The sequence below is a fragment of the Hemibagrus wyckioides genome, linkage group LG12 (assembly GCF_019097595.1).
Source record: "Hemibagrus wyckioides isolate EC202008001 linkage group LG12, SWU_Hwy_1.0, whole genome shotgun sequence".
NCBI classification, from domain to species: Eukaryota; Metazoa; Chordata; class Actinopteri; order Siluriformes; family Bagridae; genus Hemibagrus; species Hemibagrus wyckioides.
In genome coordinates this window covers 7,837,721-7,860,444 of record NC_080721.1, presented here as the reverse complement: position 1 = coordinate 7,860,444, position 22,724 = coordinate 7,837,721, and the positions used below count along the sequence as shown (strand labels likewise).

Sequence of the window (22,724 nt, the reverse complement as noted above, 5' to 3'; positions counted from 1 at the left end):
TATCAAGGTCAAATTTGGTGAGGATTTTTTTCAATTATTCATTCTGGTTTTTATTCATCTTGACTTGCTGTTTTTTGCTGTCGTTCCCCTTCCATTTCTCAATGTTGAGAGAACCGTTTAATGCCTCATCTGCTTTTATTTGTTGTCCAGGCTAGTGTGTGGTACTTTCTCTAGCTCTTGTTCTCTTTTTTAATCTTCTCACACACACACACACACACACACACTTCTCTTTCCTTGCTCGTGTAAAGCTTGTTTGTAGGACATCCTTAGAGAGAGAGACAGAGAGAGAGAGAGAGAGAGAGAGAGTAGGACTGAATATGTTAAAGAAAGAAAGAGCAAGGCACAGAGATGTGAAGTAGTGAGGCAATGTGAAAGAGAGATAGCAGGTGAACAGAGAGGCAGGGAGGAGGGTTGCAAGAGAGAAAGAGAGAGGGAGAGAGAGAGGGAGAGAGAGAGGGAGAGAGAGTGGGAGGTGCTGCATTAGTGCGGTGTAGGCAGGATGCAGTAACCGCACCAGCAGCAGCCTGAGCTGAGGGACCTATTGTTTCTCTCACTTTTTCTCTTTTTTCCTCCATTCACCTACACAAAGCAGGGAAAGAGACTGAAAGAGAAAGAGAGAGAAAGGAACAGGAGGAGCAGAGAAAGCCCAGTGGATTACCCTTTTCCTGGAGGAATCGTGTGTGTACAAGCAAGAGTGAGGGACAATAGCAGGCACGCGTTACACCCTCTGCTCGTCTCTAGTGTTTGTAAGTGCGAGCGCGTGTGCAGTGGACTCTGTCAGCCGTGGATCTAAGTGGCCGGACTGAAGCCATGAGGCTGGCACTGCCAGCTGCCTGGCTCCTCAGGGCGGCTCTGCTCTCCATGGCACTGTTGGATGCGCAGGCACAGACCATCGCCAACCACAAACCCACCTACATCTGGGAAACAGGTACAGCTCTTTCCTTTCTCTTGGGACCATCCATCAGTTTCCCACATCCCATCATCCCACTTAAGTGCGTGTATTGAGTTGCTTCATGAGGAATTAAACTTGCTTCCCTTCAGCTTTATGCTGAAGTGTTTAGGATTTTTTCTGAGCACTGCTTTTTAATTAAAGCTACCTACAAGTGAGGAAGCGATTCAGACTAATACACATATTAGGTACAACTTAAACTGGAAGTAAAAAAAAGAAATATAGCACTTACCGCAAGTGAGCGTATAGTCTTCTCTGTTAAAAAGTAAACGGAAGTGAAGTGTTTGATGGAATCATTTATCAAACGCAAGTGTGGAGGTTAATGGAAGTCCTGTAGGTATGAGACCGTCTCTCTCACTTAGAGAATATAATTAGATCTCCTGCTGTTCTCCAGGAAATGTGAAGCGTACTTACTGTCTGTCTAAAGGAAACTGAAACCTGAATCAATATGCTATCGTATTAGTGCATGTAGAATATGAGGGAAAGAAGAGTGATTAATTAAAGAGCTGTGAAGGAAGCATCACTGTTTTATAGTGATGGTGGGCTGTGGTGATGGTGATGTATCAGATGTGTTTGTGGATACACATGGATTGTCAGTAAGTTTTAACACACTTGTCAGACATTGCAAAAAGTCAGAAGTCTTGTTCTTAAGTGTCCCGTTTGCAGCATCTATTTATCTGCACATGGAGAGGGAATGACACCGTCTGTTTTGGGTGGTGCCTTTCTCTCCCTCTAGCCCTCCCTTTCTCTCCCCTCTCCCCCTTTCCACTCGTCCTGCAGTTGATTTGTGATAACACCATATCCTCATGGTGGGGGGAAGGCACCGGACAGACTGGAGGGTCTGAGGTGGATTCATAGTGGCTGGCTAGCACAAACTGGTGTGTCTCCTCTGATAAACCTAGGGGGATCGATGGGTCATTTGCCCATTGTCTCATAGTAGAGTGAGTGGAGAAGCTGCTAATCAATGGCTTAGTAGAAGCAGGACCTCCTGTGTCCAGTATAAAGTGATCAATGCATCACCTTATGGCTGGACGAGGCTGCAGGATCAATGGAGGATCCCCGTTGCTCCATGGCCCGAGCCAGATGGGGTTGGATCAATGCAGCGGGGTCTGTTTCAATCCTTGTGGACATGATCAATGAGACATTGTGGCAGATTCCATAACTGGTTATAGATTAACAAGATCCATGCTTCATGTGACGAATTTTTGTGTTTCATTAATAAATATTTTTATCTAGTGATAAAATTCTAATACTATTGGCATCCTATAGCACTGACATAAGAGATATATCATGTTCAGCATGATCTTTCATTATTTGTACACTGCATGCATCTGTTTTCGTTGTTAAATACAGCAGATGGAGAGATCAGCACTGTGATATGAAAGTGCTCAATCTTTTTAACTGAATGCAGGAGATTAAGCAGTGAGATGGCATAACCTACATACAGTCCAGCCGTCACACACACACCCACACACACACACACCCTTCCCAGTGCATGGCTTTCTTTTCTTTCACTATTTCTTCTGGCCCATATGTCCTTGCGAAACCTTCCAGAGAATCTCAGAGCAGCTCTGGTCTTAAAAAAACCCCTATTGTCAGTTGAAAGTGGTCTCATTTGTGGGACTAAATCAGTTTTTTGATGAGGGTGCGATAAATTATGTGCCTATGACGGATAAGCACACTTATGTTATATGGTGCACAACTGGGGCTTCTGTTCACTAATGTGCTTAGGAGTGATGTGATTGGCTGTGAGAGAATTCCCGTGTTTCCCTCTGGAGGAAGCTTGCCATGTGTGGGTGCATGATGAGAGAAAACAGGGGGAGGTGTACTCCTGCACAGTTTCATCTCTGATGCTTTGAACTAGAAGAAAGAAATTTTTCCCCTACATTAATTAAGTCTAATTATTTATACATAAACACAGAGCTGTCAAGAGCTGTTGGCTGGCTTCTCAACTTTGCACAATTCATCGCATGCCTATATTACTAACACTTTATTGAGTTGTCACCGCTAATTATACCACAGCACTGCTGAATTCTCAGATCAGATTGGTCAAAGGGTGTTGATTACATTTCCCTAACAGCACCTCAGACAATAGTGCTGGCTGCAAGGTTTTTATCAGTGCGCTTTTTTCTAATATGTTAATAACAACTCATCCTAAGGGACATCTAAAGTGGATACAAGATACAAGCTCATATATTCCATGGCTAATAATAAACAGAATTAAAAATGGGTATTGTTATTTAACAAAGGAAAACATTTTTTTTTTTTATTACAGATATGGAGCAGATTTCTGTAAATGGTTTCACTGTCAGGGGTTCGTAATGTTCTACAGACTTTTTAGCAGGAGAATCTTTAGGACAGGGGACTTCTCAGTTTCTCTGTAATATGACAAGCTATGTTTTTTTTGTCAGGGAGAGAGAAGGAGAAAAAGAGAGAGCATGGTGAAGGAATGACTGTTACTAATGTGCTATAAGGAATGACAGGAAATAACTTTCTGGGACGTTTCACAGCATTGAAGGTTTATACATTTACATATACAAAAAACAGACTTGTTGAAAACAGTGTTGTGCGATTATAGGATGGATGCTGTTATAGAAAAATAAAAATTAGGGGATTAATTCGTCAAATCAGTTAATCAGTTTTATTCCTGAAATATTACAGGTTGTCTTCAGTGTAGGACCTGGCTTATATAACAAAAGAAAGTATGTTTGGCTGTTGGTTGTAAGCCTTCAGGACTACTTCTTAATGTGTAATTACTGTACTGATACTTTTCAAGACCCCTCTGGGCCATTCTTTCATCCAAAGTGAGTGAAATGTCTAGCAACTGCATGCTTGATCACACACATACGCTTACACATGCTGATCTTAATGGACAGGGCTGGACCGGCTCGTCAGTCTGCATTGTGTTCAGTCATGGCCTGTATACTTGCCGACCTCAGCAGCACCCTTCCCCCCGTCTGCCCCGCCCATCCAGCCCTTCACTTTCATTCTTACTGTGCAAGTGGCCCTGGTTTGCTCCATCCACGGATGCTCATCCTTTGTTTAATCCCTTTAACGTCTTCCTACTCACCATCAGGCATTTTTTTTTGTGTCATATTGACCTCTGACCCCTTAAGGAGGCTACAGAGGTCACGGGGTACAAGCAAGAGGGGCTGAGTGTCAGTGGGTAGCAGGTCAAGCACTTAATTCAAGCAATTTGGCTTGGCTGAAAAGTATCGGTGCTGCTGTTCTGTAGTGTCTGTTTTCCAAACCACTTTGAGCCAGAGAAGAAAATGCCAAGATCAGAGGAAAGCATATGGATCGTATCCGAGCTTTATCGTTTGGGTATTATGCACAGCCTGCAGGTCTGATTGTGTGGTGAGTGAAATGATGAAATTAGATGAGTTTTTCTCTAGATTCATCATAAGCCAGATTGGTCTGGTTCACTTAGGCTCCCTCCAGCTGTTCCAAGCAGTTTGGTGTTCAAGTACAGCTTGCTCAAGGTGTAACACCTCATATAAGCCTTTCTCGATCTTGTTTATTACTTTTCTTATTTCTGCTTAACTGTATTTTTAATAGCTCTATTCACTCCTTCTCCGCTCTGCATGGAGATTCTGCCATCTGCTCCATCACATCTGCATTTGCCCGCTCCCTTCTTTGTCCTCTTTTTGTGAAGAGCAAATGGATGTTCCCGGTATTCTGTATTCAGGATAACTGAAAAGGACGACAAAGGATGGACTGACAGTGTAATTTTTTCCACTTACCCTTAGTCCTTTTTTATATACATATACACTTTTTTGAGTGCACGCCTCATTAGTTTACTAAGAATGGGCTGTTATTGAAGATGTGAGTGTGTCTTCATGACTCATTGTGTGTGTGTGTGTGTGTGTGTGCTGTATGTGATCGAGCTGATAGAAGGGGTGTTTGAGCTCTGATTTTCAGCAGCCTGTCTATATCATCTGATTTCCAGTGATTGTGACCTTTCATTTCTTGCATGAATAATTGGAAATGTAACATAATCTCACAAAAAGAAATTCAAGACATGAATATCAGTTCTTTTTCAACTAAAAGTTGTCCAGTTACATAGGATTTCTTGCACAAGTCTGAATACAACTAACCTGACAGAAAGCTAACAAAAGTGACCTTTCAATGCCAAAGCATGGATAATTGTGACCGTAAAGTATTTTAAGTTGATTTGTTGTGCTTCACATTAACACATTTTCAACCACACTTCTTTAAACAATCTGTTTTTTGAAAGTTTCTACAACAAGGCATGTGATAACTTCACTAACCAGACCACAGAGAGTAATTACAATGAAAAATGAAAGTTGAACGTTCATGCAGACTCTTCCCTTTATGACCTACTATCTTTGTAAATGCATGTGCTTGGCCTCAGCAGAGGATCTGCTACAGAAATTGGCCAGTTTTTATTCCCCCTACACATTTTTCACTGGGTTCAAGCACTTGGTTCAGTCTACTGAAGTACTTTGCTGGACTGCAGTCTTCCATGAACCCTGTGATAGATATCAAATGAACTTATGAATTATTAAATAACAGCGAGACTAACAGGAAGTGTAAGCAGTTATCAGAGGGAGGAATGTGGACCCTCTGATCAGGCCTTGGAGTTAACCTCTAAGTTTATTTCTCACACTGGGCGCCAACAACCAGACTAATGGCTCTTCCTCTTTCTTCTTTATCTTCTTTATGTTCCTGCTGTAAGGGTTGCCTTTGACTATTGACTTCATTACTGTTGACAGGTAATTCATATGTCAGCATGCACTCCAATTAACAGCCATACAAAGGCTACAAATAGCATGCACCTGATGAGAAAGTGCTAACGTTCCGTTAAAGCAAAAATAAAATAAAAGTAAATAAAAAGCTCATTTTTTTCTAGGGTAGTCTGACAGAATGTTCACTTGACTGGAGAATTGGCTTCATCTACACTGAAATATGTACAGACTAACAAAGTGCATTTAGCTTGTGTTCTTTACCATCTGTCTGCATTTCTTTACCATCTGACTCCCTGTATTTTCCCTCCCACCCTTTCTTACACACTTACCGTCATCACAACCTCACAGCAGTGCCTAGTAGATGTACTAGTTGAATAGTTGTCTACGTAACCCTCATACTGCATCTAACCCCACATTGAGATTATACTGTTTTGAATAAAATCAACACCTTGAGAAATTCCAGCCTCATTTCCAGATTCACCTCAGACTGTAAAGAAAAATGTTAAAACCCTACCATAGAACCTGTAGATACGCACTTTGTGGTTATTGTAAGACAGTGGAGGTGGTGTAGAAGGCTGCACATCTTTCACTTTCATGCTCAATCTCTCTTTTATCACACACACACACACACACACACACACATGCCCCGTCTTTCTCTGAGGGGCTGAACGGTGCAGTGCCATGCTTTATTGGTTCCTGAGATCTATGAAGTGGTTTATAAATAGCAGGTAGGCTGCACGATGCAGCAGCTGAGGTCTGCTTTTTGTAGCCATTAACGAGAGACAGTATAGTACAGGAAATGGGAGAACAAGGAAATGTATATTTATTTATTTATTTATTTATTTATTTATTTATTTATTTATTTATTTTATTTCTGGGGGTGGGTGTAAATTTCTGCATCAATTTGTCCAGTAAACATATTAGTAGGTTTCATTGCCTTATTGCTCACAGCCAACCACCTGCAGCTTTTCGCACCGACAACACACAGCTGATGAAATAAAGCAAGCTAAATTATACCCTGCAGTCGTGAAACTCATCTGTAAACAGTGGCTTCACACAGGCACACACTCAGATGGTAGTAGGACAAAGGGAGCTTCTCAGTATCTCAGTATATTAACTGTACCACATGATATGAGATATGTGTGTGTATAAACATATGAAGGCATTCCTCGAAATAATACGATTATAGGAGATTGATGTTGATTAGGTGCAGCTAATAATAAAGACCAGTTATATATATATATATATATATATGAATATATGAACATAGATGATCCTGCTAACTCTGAATATGAGGCAGGAACCACATACCAGTCCATCACAACCATCATGCACTCACATTCACACACTTAATCATACCGAGAGGCAATTTAAACTAATTCATGGAAATTACTGACTTGACTTGACTGACTAACTGAATGAATGAATGGATTATTTCCTTGTTTAGATTCCATATGTGTTACATTACAGCAGCTATGGTGCCTCCTTATCTTCAAAGGCCTGGCCATACTTTGCTACCAGTTGAATGGAGGAAATAAGATGTATGTATGGATCCCCTAGCCTAATTAAAGTCTCACTAATCAGCTAACAGCAGACTCTCTGGATCTGTAGATGTCTAGTGCTGATCTAGACCTGGTCACTTTTCCTTTTCACTAACATGGTGAGGGTATCAAGGGTACATCTTTTGTACTTTTATTATTTTGTCTTTTGCCTATAAATGTTAATATACGGCAGTATACATTGGAAAGGTACGTAATTGCACCTTAAGGATCAGTGATGCACCTGTACTCTTTAACACGTAATAATAAGTGTGCACCACCTACCCCCTCCTACTCAAGTAAAATGTTCCCTTGATGATACCACCTCAGTGAAAAGCACACCTTGTTACCTTTAAATCTAACGGGATAAATAAAGAGTCTTTTAAGACTTTGTAATCTAAGAATGTAGAGTCAGTCAGCTAGTTGTGGGTGATTTACAAACTATAAGTGCTTAAATAATGCCACATATTAAAAAAAAAAAACAGCAGGGAGAAAACACTATTTGAATATGTTTGTGTACTATTTATTCTTAGTATTTCTTTTATGGATTTAGATCACAGTGAGTGTAACACTCATTAAAAGTGGTGAGATGTGATGTTAACAAACCACATGCATTCAAAATATATAAATGTTGTTACAAACCCATCAAGAATATGTGAAGAAAGCCATTCCACAAGCACCAGAGTTGCACATGTACAGAGAAATGACTGGTGTAATGTCTTTGCTTTGAGATTCTTGGATTAATTTTGAGAAATTATGGCAACGGTTTGATTAATTTCTCATTACTGTAGACAGACTAAATGGTATAATTTGCTCTCCAACTGTTAAAAATGGGTTGCAGTCTTTCAGTGGTGTTTATTTGCACACACTGTCCATTTCCCAATTGCACATTGTAAATCTCACTACATGTGCTAAATAAATCAATTTGTACCGTGTCTTGCTCTTTTGGGTAGAAATGCACCAAACTGAATATTCATTAAACACAACAGCCAAAAATGTGTGTGTGTGTGTGCTGTTTCTTGTACTTTACCTTGTGAGGAAGTCAGTACCACACACGTTCGAGCACCATTTGATATATGCCTGATTTCATTACGATTATTATTACTATTTTTCAATTTGCAGAATTTTACCGCTTCACCTGATACCTTAGAACTCGATAAAACCAGAACTTCAATACAACTAGAACAAAAATAGTTGTGGCGTTCTGAACTGAAATATTCTCCTAATGATCCAAATCAAAGTCATTTGGACGGACTGTAGCATGTGTGAAGATTAGAAACGATCTACCCGCCCGCTAGATCTTTTTATCCAATATGATTTTTTTGTCTTAATTCTCTCCAATATGGTGCGGCAGCTTCTTTCAATCATAAACACATCAGAACACTTGCTCACACTGTAAGCCACTTACACATCTACCCACACAACACTTCTTCCTCCTACAGTGTAAACACTTCCGCAGTAAATTCTCACCTTTAACAGGCAGCTGTTCTTTTTCATTGGCTGTACCGTACAAATATCAGAACTTAAAGATCAGTGCGCTCTTTACTCAAGATGCAATACACAAGCAAACAAAATGCAATTAATAGAGGCGGATTCTTCATTTGTGAATTCGTCTTAAAAGGCTGCATAAGCAATATTTTCAGGGCACTTTTCAAGGCTAAGTGTGACAGTGAACTATTCACTAGCGCTGTCAAGTGGAGTTGCGGAGAAGAAAAATTTAAGTAGGATAATTTATCCATATCATTTTTCATAGCCAGGTCTGCTGGGTTTACTGTAACTGAGATACAATAGTGAGTCAATTTATCTCCGTTATGATGAGCGATCAACCATTGTTCCTAAGAAAACAACCATCAAATCAAGCTCCACCTTCCCTCAATGCACCATTACCCAGCACCACCTCTGCTATTGCAATGCTTTTCATTCCGAAGTGTAGACCTTTATGATTTAAAGATGTTTAATGCTATTTTTGTGGCTTTCCATGACTATATACTGTAGACTTTATACGTCTATTTACAGAAATGTTGAATTTTGAAATCTGAGCTCTGCGCCAGCTATAAGTCAAATGTTTGTCTTAATATTATTATATTATGATATTAATATTAATGCACTCGTTATACTGTGTTATAGTTTCCACAGTAACAGTCGATTGACAGGTACTGGAGCGACGGAGACACCGCAGTAATCTATGGCTAATAATAAACCGATATATACGTTTCTGTTTAACAAAGGAAAATGTATAAGCATTGTTATGCTCAATGCATCATAATTAGGAAGTTTTCCATCACGGGAGAGATTTCAGGACTTTTTGTGCAGATAATAGAACAGATAAAAGAGAGTGCTGAGTGAAGGAGTGTTTATAGCTAACTGATAACTAGAACTGATTGTTCTGACAGACAGTTCAACATAACTATACATAGATGATGTGTCATTCTTTAATGAATAAAATCTGTAATATTTGGGAAATTGCTGTGGCATAAGATGAAACAAAATGTCATGTTTTATTCTTTACGATCTATAATGTGAACAGTTACAAACCTGCTCAAGAATTTATGGAGGCATGATATGAATTCACCAATTTACATTTCCTCTTTTGTGCATATATGGAGTGACAGGAGTCTATGCTCAGACTTATGATAGAAGAGGAATCCGAGCTTCCAGGCATATTTGCTGTAAAATTTATGCAAAATGAGCATTGCGCTTTCCTAATGCCATGTGTAGGAGGATTTCACACTAATTCCTAGAACCGTTGTTGCTTTACACAGCAGTAAATCCTGCACTTCTTAGTGTACTATCACACACTAGATACACAACAACAAGGGAGAAGGACGGAAGAAAGGAAGGAAGGAATTGACAGGTGATATTAGTCCCAGCCCCCATGACTAACCCCCGCACATTTAAATGTCAGTGCCAGTCATGACAGATATGGATATGTGGCATATATTATAGATTGAAAGAAAAATAACTAAAACATTTTCAAGCTGTTTTAAAGGCTGTATTGTGCTTTGTATGGAATAGTGATGACGGCAGAGAAGATTTAGCATTATATGTCACATAGATCAATGCAATTCTTGATTGATTCTCAAATTATCTTGAAAAAGCTTTTTGATTAGGATCATGTGACCATGCTGCCTCATGCAATATAAAACCCTTTTCCCCACATACCACATAAGCTTACAATTCATAGCTGCACACCTTCATCTTAATATGATCATAATTGCTTTCTGATAATATTTGCCTGTAATGGAAGGATGATGGAGTAGAGTTAGGATCCACGTATCTGGCCACGTGATTCAGTGAACATGACCTTCATTTAAATTCAGCATCTTCATTAGCATTTTGCTCTCACCACTGCTAGAGTCAGGGAGTGTCCTAGGGAAGGGTTTCATGGTCATCATCCTCAGTCTCTGCTCCACATCACTCTTTTCCCTCTGCTCTTTTCTCACTCTTGTATTCTACAGTGGATGCCAAATATCAGAGACCAGTTTCAAACATCGGAGACCTTTTTTTTTTTTCATCCAAAACGGGAAATAAACTTGAAAACAAGTTCATATTATTATGCATTATTTCTAGGTCACAATTTAAATATAAGCAAATTTGTGATACTGACCATGTTTGCTGATTTGTACAAAAGGTCAGCGGTTCTGAACTCATTGAAATATTTCTAAGATACTGTTGATAAAAATCTGTAATGTAACATTTGGTATCAAATTAGAAGATAATTCAACATTTAGACTAGTGTTCTTGGTACTAATGGGTTGAACCAAGATCCATGGTTCAGTTTATAGTACTAGTTAGAAAACAGGCCGACAAGCTTTAAGTACTCAAATCCAAAATTATACCAAAGAACAGGAAAGACAAGGTCAAAGCCTGAGACCTGCTGAAGGATAATAAAATAACAGGAAGCAGGAAACAATAGAAAGCTGGAACAAGTGAATCATAATAACAATGCTCAGAACCCGAAGCTTTGACATTTGCAAGATGTACAGGGAAACATGTGGAAATTCTTGTCACTGATAATTGCACATATGCTACAGATGCACTGACGTGTTTCTTTAAGGTTGAGATGGTTCTAGCGCAAAATTAATTTTCTGAGAAGAAGCTAGTTTGACAAATTGCAGCGTTGGGTCTCTGACTCTTAATGTGCAGACATTTGGACAGACTCGTCATTGCCCCAGTCTTGGTAATAAAACACAATATGAGTGAGTGAGGTCAAGCACGCGCCTGTCTGTCGTACTCGTACAGCTTGCACTTCGCACAGTTAAATTATACTGCCTAGTTGATCGCACACAGCAGGGAACGTTAAATGAAATGTCACCATGTAACACACTATGCTCTCAAATAGCTGTAATTTGTTAGCTACTTGATGGCCTAATCGCACGCAAACATGATATGCATGAGTCTCTCTTATGTTGTGAGCTAAAGGGCAATTGTTGAATTCCCTTTTATTATAAAACAACCCATGGTTATTGAAACCCTACTGTCGTAACGTTTCCTGACAAAAGGTTCTCAAAAGTTCTTTAAATGGTTAATTTCTTAAAACTCTTAACAGTACATGGACGTTCACCGACAGAATGGAAATCGACTTATCAGACATTTTCAATCAGTATCAACAAATTTCCGCCATAAGTCTGATATAAAATTAATCAGGACTCTGTTGGCTTTAGGTGTGTTTGATAACCTTACAGGGAATTTTAGTTGAATTTTTAGATACTTCTGAACAAGCAGTGGGGGCATCTCAGAGAGCAGAAACGGGTTTGATATCACTATTTATTTTATTTGTGTGACAAAAACTAACTGTGTTTGTTTTTTGGAACTTTTCTATGAATATATTATCCTTAGTAGGCCAGAAAAAAAAACAAAAACAGGAATACTATGCAAAACTACAAATTCTTAAAGACATAACTGTCTCCTTTCATATGAGCCATTAAGCATCACTGTGACAAAGAATGCAACAAACACAACAAAACTGGAGTATAAGAGAATAAGATTCAGAACGTCTCTGAGGGAATATACTATATTTGTGAATTTTGTTGCGTTAGTTGTTATCAGTATGTAAGTGAGACGAGTGTGTAAGTGATGAGAGATGCATGCAGCATTCATTTTCCCCAGGAGGAAGCTAGAGGAAGCTGGAAATTTCAAAGCCCTTCTGGGATATTACTGAGTAGAAGTTAGTATGCAATTAATGTGTGTGTTGGGTGGGGTGGCTTAGAGAGAGAGAGAGAGAGAGAGAGAGAGAGAGAGGCCAGCTGGACTGTTGGATCTATTGAAAGACTTAGAAGACAGTCTAGGCACAACAACAGTCTAAATCATAATGTCTTAGTTGCAGTGTATGGCAAGGCACAATAACCCAGCCTTTCAAGTGCTATTCATTTTAATTGAAGCTTTGAGGGCCACAGCTACATGAAGCTCACATGCACACAAAGGACACTTTCAAAACGTCTATTCTGCTTGTGGGCCAAAACTGTTACCATCAAACCAGAACACTTCATTTTACAGGCTCTTAAGTTTTATGTAACTCATTCGCAAATGCCTCAAAGCTTCTGTTGAACTCAAATGCCTATTGAAAGTTGATTGTCAGTGGCGTTTTTTCCAATAATGAGAGCACTGATTGAAAAACCGCACAGATGTAAGCTGCACAGATGTATGGTGCATACAAAATGTTATTTTGACCACTCAAGCAGTTATATGAGGCTACATTGAATGGTATTTTACTTTGAGACTACCAAACAGTCATGTACCATATCTCAAATTTGGTGCATAGTTAAAGCCCCACTTCCTCTTTGTGGTCATATATTTGTTGGTCTGTCATTGTTAAACAGTTTGGAGAGTCAGTTATTGGTGTATCATCTTTGTGTAGCAAAGTCTACATATGCTTTTAGCAAATTTTCTTAAATGGTAGGACAATATTTGGAAGAGGAAAAGTGATGTAGAAGAAGAAAAAGAAGAAGAAGAAATCCTTATAAAAATTCAATGGACAAAGTAGTACTTGTGTAATAAACATTGTTTAATATCTACATTCCTTTCCTAATTGCTAATTTATTCAGTAGCTACAAAAGAATTATGCGACTTGTTAGATATAGAACACCTTGATAATTAGATTTACTTTCACTCTAACTTGTACAACAATTGTAATGGTTTTGTTGGTGCAACATTATCTGTTCAAATTAGTAAACAACAATAACAGCTCCAGTAAAAATGGAAATGGAAAAAAAAAAAACCAAACAAAACAAAACAACTAATGTCAGCAAGACACTGCTGCTGTACAAATTAAATAAGACTCAGTTAAGTCGTAAAGACACTGCTATGTTTTACAGTCCAAATGTTGTTGATTTTAAGGTACTTACTGTACAACATAGAATAGTCTGCACCCACTTACCCAGTTAATACCACGAACTTAGGGGACTATAAAATAAATGGTTCCCAGTGAGAGAGAAACCCAATCATGCAAGCAGCAGCGACCAGAAGCCCATTTGAATCAAATGTAATCACAACAAATGTGGAACAAATTGCACAGAGGCAATTAGTCGGCTGCATCTCACCGTTCACCATTCAGCCGCTCATTTGCTTGCAGAGCTTGCAGAGCCCTGATGAGCCTCATTAACCCAATGCAATATGCGAAAACATAAAGGGAAGGAAAAGGAGTGCGAACAAAGAAGACGCTATCTATCTATCTATCTATCTATCTATCTATCTATCTATCTATCTATCTATCTATCTATCTATCTATCTATCTATCTATCTATCTTGTCAGATGATATGCTGCTTTAATGATAGTGTACAATCTACTAAAGTACACCAATAAAACCCAATAGATACTATACGATCCCAATAAAATTGCAAATTTCCCTTTGGGATGAATAAAGTATCTATCTATCTATCTATCTATCTATCTATCTATCTATCTATCTATCTATCTATCTATCTATCTATCTATCTATCTATCTATCTATCTATCTATCTTGTCAGATGATATGCTGCTTTAATGATAGTGTACAATCTACTAAAGTACACCAATAAAACCCAATAGATATTATACGATCCCAATAAAATTGCAAATTTCCCTTTGGGATGAATAAAGTATCTATCTATCTATCTATCTATCTATCTATCTATCTATCTATCTATCTATCTATCTATCTATCTATCTATCTATCTATCTATCTATCTATCTATCTATCTATCTACCATCCATTTTAGGTGATATTATCCAATTTGCCCCAAAAAGCAGCAACCCAATGCATTAAATCACGCAGATCTAGGTCAAGAGCTTCAAATGAATTTCACATCCAACATCAGAGTGTGGAAAAATGTGATCTCAGTGCTTTCTACACGAAACACAGTCTCTACAGCTTACACAGGATAGTTCGGAAAACATAAATGATCCAGTAAGCTGCACTTCTGCAGAAATGCTGTGTTGATTTGAGAGATCAGAGGAGAATGTCCAGACTAGTTCAAGCTGACAGGAAAGCTGTGGTATCTTAAACAACTGCTCTTTACAACCGAGGTGAACAAAAAAAACATCTCGGATAAGCTATAACAGTAGGAGAACACATCGGGTTCCACGCATGTCTGTTGGATTTTATTGTCAACGCCTTCTGACCAATCAAAAGTCGGAATTCAGTAATAAACGGTTTATGTCGACTCCTGGTTTAAATGAAAGCATCTCCTGCTTTTCCATATTTTAGCTTAAATTCTCATTAATGGAAGTGAAATATAACTGATGGTTTATGTCCTGTTTAATTGTTTCTATGGACAGCTAAACAGGTCATTCATGTACAAGACATCATTAATAATCATGTGCATTTATTATGCATAGTCTTTTCCCCAGATTTTTCTCTTCGAGCCAGGCTTCTTTTGTGAGTACCCAGGTGGCTTTCTTTGGAAAGGTCATAGGAAGTGTGCATGGCTTTTATAGAGAGCTTGTGTGCACTACGGTGATATTCTTCCCTCAGGAATATACATATTGATTTTGCTGGCCAAAAAAAGAGAGCTTGTTTTGCTCTGAGGACTGTGCAGCTGCTGTCGAGAAATGATTTAGTGTTATTGTGACGAACGTAACCCGGTTGTATCTGTTTTCGAGATGAGTGCAGCATTGCTGAGTGTAAGCAAGGCATATCAGGCAGCATACAGAAGCAAACAGAGAAATGGAGATGGCAGGGTTTGTCGGACCCCGAGCCTGTTTGATATGCACTGCTAGGGACTACACTGCGCACGAAACTAATTCAGCTTCAGTTGAAAAGACTGCCTGACAGCATTATTCCACACAACAGCAACAGCGTTTATGCTGATTTCCCAGTGTCTGGCCATCACTTTTATTGTTAATCATTCATTCAGGCGACGTCCTGTGCTCAAGGGAGCAATATGCGATGCGTTCGTCTCGATAGAGCCCATTGACGCTTGCAGCCCTTCATTTTGCTTAGTGAAGAGCTATTGAAAACGCAGGATGAGTTGAATACATAATGCACGTCAAAAAGTGTAAAGCACAGGGTCGCGTAATGGCTGTCGCAGTGTGAGATTGTAAATAGAGATATCAGGAAAAGAGATTCAAACCAGTTTATAAAGTGCACTGTTATTTAGCCCTAAAACACACAAAAGCACAGTCAGCATCATCTGACTAGTGCAAAAAAAAAAAAAAAAAAAATAATCTTGGATGCCAGCATAAGATTATGCCAGCAATGCAAACAAAATGAAACAGAAACAGAGTTGCATTTCCTGATTTAACCAATTACATCACAATACCTTCAGACCAAAGGTTTTTGCAAGAGTTATCTAAAGGAATTCTGGTTTTACTGAAGAAGCATCTATATATTTTCACACACGACTACGAGAATACTATCTGACATTTTCTAAAAAGGATGCATGTGGAAAATCACATGCATGTAACTTTCCTGTAAGCTTTGATGTGGAAATCATTAATAATATGTCCAAACAGCTGTATCTTCAGTACTGTATATTACATATATTACAATGTATGAAATGATAACACCCCTTTTACACCCCTTAAAATAAATTACCACTTATTTATTATTTATTCAAGTTGCAGTGTAATATTTCACTTCTGCAGTTTTATAGACTTATTTCAACGAATACAATTATTTATTATTATTTGTATTTATTTGTATATGCTGCTATTTGTCATGTGAAGAAAATGCTGAACATACTGAAACCTACAAATTGAAAGCGAGAGAGAGAGAGAGAGAGAGAGAGAGAGAGTCTCTCTCTAGTGAAAGTGAAGACAGCTCTCCACTCTCACTTCACCACGAGCCTATTCTGCCGGTGACCACGGTCTCTGAGGACCATTTATTGCATCATGGGTAATTTTGGTCCACAAGGACAATTAGATTTCTCCCTGTAAAGATAAAAACATGACTGTGGTTTGAGGTTGAGCAAAATAAAGTCCTGTCATCACTGAGCAAACAGTTTACAAGGTTGTAAAAGGACGCGTGGTGAAGCAGGTTTAGTACGTTCACTCTGTACATGTTGTTTTATAGAAATAGAAATAGCCTTTATTTGTCACATATACATTACAGCACAGTGAAATTCTTTCTTCGCATATCCCATCCTTGGAGGTTGGGGTCAGAGTGCAGGGTCAGCCATGATACAGCGCCCCTGGAACAGAGAGGGTTAAGGGCCTTGCTCAAGGGCCCAACAGTGGCAACTAGGCAGTGCTGGGGCTTGAACCCCAATGACCCAGAGCCCTAACCACTTGAGCCTTTTGCCTGGCTTCATACACACATTAACATACTTATTCATACATAGAACAATTTCATATAGACAACCTAAAAATATATTTTGCGGAGGTAGAGCCACCTGGAGAGCCACCTGAGCTCAGGATAGAAGTGGGAACCCTGGAGCTGTGAGGCTGTGAAGCTACCCTCTGAGCCACACTTTATTCATTCATTCATATTTGGTAAACACCTTATCCTTGTGGGACTGGAGCTTATCCTGTGAATGCTGAGAGTCCCTAGATGGTATATTAGTTTATCACAGGCCACTATTCACACGCATTTTCAATTAAGGACGATTTAGGGTAGTAAATTTGTGTACATGTTGTAGCATCATAATGGGGTTAAGAGAATTGTTGCCTCAAGAGTCAGGTCTCTTAGCACAGCATTTCGAACTGAAATAGTCTTATGTTAAACAAAATAACTTAAAAAGACCACACTTGTGCACACACATACATTCACACACACAAGTGCACATGGGCTCAGCAGAACTCTGTCAGGGGAAATGGCTTAGCACTGCACCACTGTTTCTCTCGGCTCGGCATGCTCTGCAAGACACACAGGGTAAAAATAGAGCATTATTAATTACATACAGGTTAATGTTCATTCATTATATCACCCGCTCCTTTCTCTATGAATCCATTCACAAAACGCTGACAAACCACATCCAGGTTTTGGGAGATGGGAAGAAACTTGGGAACCCAGAGGAAACCTTGCGGTTCCTTATGGCAACTTCAGAGATGTGCTCTAGAGTAGTCTAGTCTAATTATATCGCCTCACAAGTTGCTCTCTATTCAAACACATTCCCATGCTCATCGTGCTGCTAGACACAGATATTAAGCACACACACACACACACACACACAACAGCAAGGTTCCGGTCTCAGGAAGCTCCACTACTGTCCTGAAAGTCCCACACTGTTGTGAAACGAGCAGAAATGCAAGTTAATTATCACCCAATTAACACTTTCTTAACATGTTCACACACAAGTGCTCTATCTGCTCACAACGTTAATTGAAAATATTTTTCAATTAGATACTCCGCAAAGACATAACAGGTGCATCCCATGGAGAAGGTAGTTTTAATGGTTTGCTTGTTCTCAGTAGTGCCTGATGGGATGATAAAAAAAAAAGTTTTCTGAAGGTCAGTGCAACGACCTATTTCAATATGTCAGCACTCTTACGTGGAAGTACAAAGAAGGGTTTCCTATGGGTTCTTTCTAAATGGGTTCTACTTCAGGCTATTTGAAAAAGCAGTCCCTCCGCTGGAAGAATCAAAGTAGATGCTCAGGATCATTACCCAGGACAAAGAGTGCTTCAGGGCTTTAGACAGATCAAATTTTTAAGAGTCTATTTGTGTCAAAAACTTAATCAAGGACGGTATAAAATTGAATCCAGTGATTTCTTTTCCTTTTTTTTTTTTTTTTTTAATTAAAAGTACATCCTAAAAGCTAGGGTTAATTTCATATTGGAATTATATATGAAAATCTTTTTATAGCTAACAATATGTTCTATGAAATAATCACATAGTGTGAAAATACACACAGGGTGACTCTGTATGAACCTTGTAGAATAGCAGTAATTTAAATGTCCTCCATCAATGTACTAACCGGTACAGACCTTTGGTAACTAACTAACTAACTAACTAACTAACTTACAAAAAATCAATTAAATTGCAAATATTATAGTAAAAGCACAATGACATAATCTTTAGTTGTCAAGTTTATTTTTTCCCAGAAAAGTAACTTAGTCTTGAGAATTCGTTCTCCTTGAATTCCTCTTGTGGGAGTCTTGTGGGACTTCCGTCAAGTCTGATAAGGTCAGAGTATCATCATGGCTTGAGGCCACAGAAGCCATTTCTCCTGTCTGCATGTGAAGTGATACCTTGATATTAAATATTAACGTTGGTTATTTTGTGAATGCCCCAGCCTATTCAGATGTTTTCCTTTGCCATTTTCTGAGGACAGACTTGTCATTTCACTCCGATAATGTCAAAGGATCTCTATGGCAAAGATGATATTTTGACGTGGCTGTTTGACTGACTAGCGATAATAAAAAGCAATATTTCTGGCCATGAGTGAAGTCAGAATCTTACTGTCAGGTGGAAAGTAGCAGTCAGCATGTCACAATGGATGCAGTTTCTATTCAAAGACACACTTGGTAATAAACGTCTCTGTATTGATTATTCCTGATGCAGAGAGTGTGCTGGCTGTTTATTGGAAGACTTTAGCAGACTAGCAAAACATCTGTTACTGCTGTTTTATTTACTAGACTGCCTTTTGGCAAATCCAGTCATACCTGCTGATTTAGCCGTAATTTTTGTTTTATTTTGATATTTTAGCATTCTTTAAAAAAATCTGTTTGATTCTCATCTGCCATTTTTCATCAAAAATGGTAAAAACAAATATTAAAAAAGACTATTAGGATTGGTTTAATTTGTAATGATCTACAAACCTCTTATAAATACTGATTCTGTGCTCCATCTACAAAAAAAAAAAAAACCCAAGTAAAAAGATGAAAAACTGTTTTCACTCATTTTTTTTCATGATATGGGTCATTAGGGAACATAAGCCACTTCTTTGGCTTGAGGTGTAATGCTATCCCACACTAAATAAAGGTTTTCAGTAGGGGAAAAGTAGAAAGACTAAAGTAGGTCATCAGCGAAGAAAGTGTGAGAGCACAAATCTGCTAGCTAATAGAACCCTTGCTAATCCAACCCCTGCTTCAAAAAAAAGGTAAAATCCTCCTTAGACTATTTCGGGATGTAGCCTCACTAATGAGGAAACATTTTATTTCATATTCATAAGCATGTAATGATGAATTTCCCAAGTCATTTCAGAAATACAGTTAAGGCACTGTTATATTTTGGATTTTTTCTTTCTTGCTTTGCTCCTTGTTGCCAGAAGCCACAGTGAGCAGCACCACACAAGCCTCATCCAAGCCTGCTAATGCGAGCAGCATCATTAAAGCCGTTGCTACTGTGCCCATGAATATTTCAATAAAGACCTATGGTAATTTCCTCTATTAATATACAACAGCCCGTGGCACACGGCATTTGAAGACTTTTCTAAGATGTGTACATGAAGAATAATGAATGCGGCAGGAAATCTAGCAAAAGATGTTTGATGCAATTGGAAGATGCCGCAGATTATTACGAAACAGCGTTCATTCGTGTGATACACAAACAGCAGAGTAGTTTGTTCTTATTTAGTGAAAGCAGGAGTGAATGCAGCACTATGTGAGTCATTAGCCGATGTCATCATAGCAGGTTGACAACAATTAACATTGTAATAGGAGCAGATGTGTGTGTGTGTGTGTATTCATTAATACATTTATTTATTCATTCATTCATTCCTCTTTAACCGCGCTACCTTGATTATGCTCAAAACAGGAGATGAAGTAAGATTACAGCATGGATGGGACACCAGTAATCAAAAAGACTTCCTGTAATAGAAAACAGAGTAAAAGTTACAATCTTACTAATTATAGTTTTTTATTAAAACTATACACTTTCACACAGGTTCGAAATTCTCCAACAGCCAGTGCTGTCCTAATCAACACCCTCATTATACACATGCACTCTACCCTCCTCCATCACACATATATGAGCACATGTGCCCTCCCCTTTTTTCACACGTTCCACCACCTACACTTACACACACAGTCGTGCACATGCACACACTCCCTAGATACCACCATTCTCCCATCTGCTGTGTTTAGAACCATTAGCATGGGTAGCGGGAGGACATGTGGAGGCAGAAGGAAGTCCCTAGTGACCATGGCTCTGTTCTCAGTACCTTACACACACACACACACACACAAAGGACACGTAAACTCATAACGCTCTGAATTATTCACTCTGAATGTACACTCTAGAATGTGCAGTTTCAAACACAACTATTAACAATGCCATTTATGTGTGTATGTCTTTGTGTGTGTGGCTATCCCCCATAGTCCCTCACTTGGCAGCGAATAAAATAGTGCCCAGCAGGCATGCTGGAGCAAGGTGACTGGTTCACTCCATCTGAGGTGCTAAAATATGGCACAGTGTTCATAATCAAGTCCAATGGCTAGGATCTTTCCCTTTGCACCTACTCCACAAACCTTATCTTACATTTGATTAATAATCTTCAACTTAATGGAGGGCTCTGAGCAATTAAACTTCATCTTACACAACTGACGTTGGCTATTGTAACATTTTCATACCCTTTTAGCTGTCCACTCTTGAGAATTACTTCGCTGTGTATTGAATAATTCAGCAAGCCATTGAGTGGAACATGAGCTGATTACACTGGAAGAGCGATGCTCCCTCCAGTCCTCTGGAAATTGATGCCTTGTCATTTTATAGCTCAATAGTTCAAGGTGCCCTCCCTGTATACAAATCTGCCAGCGCCATGGGAAAGCATCATCGATGCGTAATATTAACACCGTGATCGTGAAATATGAGCATGCTGGTGCACTCACCATCGCCAGGCATGCTTGGTGGAACTCGGCTTTTTTAGCTTTATCATTCGGGGACGTTTAGTATCAGAACGAACCTCCTAAACTCTAGCACATTATCTTTACACACATGAGTTATCTTCGCACATATTATTCAGTAATTACTATGAATTATTGAGTAGCTGAAGTGAAATAACTGAAATGGTATGCAGTCATATGGAAGAAAAGGGATTGAAAGCATGGATCTTAGCAAATGTGTTATTCAGAATGAACAGATAATGTGTCCTACAATGAATAGTCAGATATGGAGCATCACAGAGAACAGGCAACACACTCATTAACATACAGTAAATGTGTAGTGCTGAGCAATGTACTTTTGAGCATCCTTAGTGATCTAGTTATGCTAGTTTAACCCTTTATAGCAGTACACCAGTGCTCTGTTCTGCCGGATGGAATAGAAATCAACTTATCAGACATTTTCAATTAAAAACAACCTGAATTATTTTACCCCAATAAGTCCGCAATAATGAGTCAGGACTTTCAATGTGAGGCTTTCAGTTTGTTTTTTCCCTCTGTTGGGTAGCTTTACACAAAATTTTTGTATGCTTGTGAACGATTGGTTCAATAGCAACATTTACTTTGAAGATGAAAAACTTTTAAAAAATATTTCTAGCAATAAATTGCCCCAAGTAGGCATTTGGCATATGTGTTTACTTTCATATGAGCCATTAAGCACCACTGTGAAGTGTGACATGGCAAAGAAATCCAATACTGAACATGGACACAACAAATCACACACAAATTCCAATTTACGGCCTCTGGTAAAAAAGAGGCTAAAAGTTAGGAAATATCACAGAGAGGTAGAAACAAAAATAATAATTGTGTGAGCAGGACTAAAACTGTACGGTTTTTGAAGATTTTAGTTGAACTTGAAAGATGTAGCTGAGGCCAAGGAACTAGAATTCATAGACCATGCTGAGAAGGCTGGCATTTCTACCTCTGTCTTGAGTTTTCCATCAATTTCAAGTGTCTCTTGGAGCATAGTGGCAGGGTTCATATTTAATTAAAAAATCTCTTTTACTTCAAATTTATAACTGAATACAGATGCATAGATAGATGTCTGATGCACTAAACAAGGCCAGATATTGTTATTACTTTTTTTATGCCATTAGTTTGGACTCACCATACAATTCATCATACAGTACTTGACGGTATTATGCATCATACAGTATGTAGAAAGTGGCTCATTGGTAGCAACGTACGAAAAGTGAGGGCAAAATGTATGCCATTACTTTCAACTTTTATACTTTGATCCTTCTCAAACTGAGTTTTCTTTCCTCACTAACAAGAAAAAAATACTTTTG

At 38.7% G+C, this 22,724-nt stretch overlaps 1 protein-coding gene across 1 annotated transcript in view; it reads left to right on the top strand.

The window, feature by feature from the left end:
- Positions 1-387: 387 nt before the first annotated feature.
- The window catches only part of thsd7aa (thrombospondin, type I, domain containing 7Aa), a 96,766-nt gene continuing 74,429 nt past the window's right edge, over positions 388-22,724 (top strand). Inside the window, exon 1 of the mRNA XM_058404855.1 lies at positions 388-928. Within this exon, the coding sequence (XP_058260838.1) occupies positions 811-928 (118 nt within the window). The 5' untranslated portion in view covers positions 388-810. The remainder of the gene's footprint in view (positions 929-22,724) is intronic.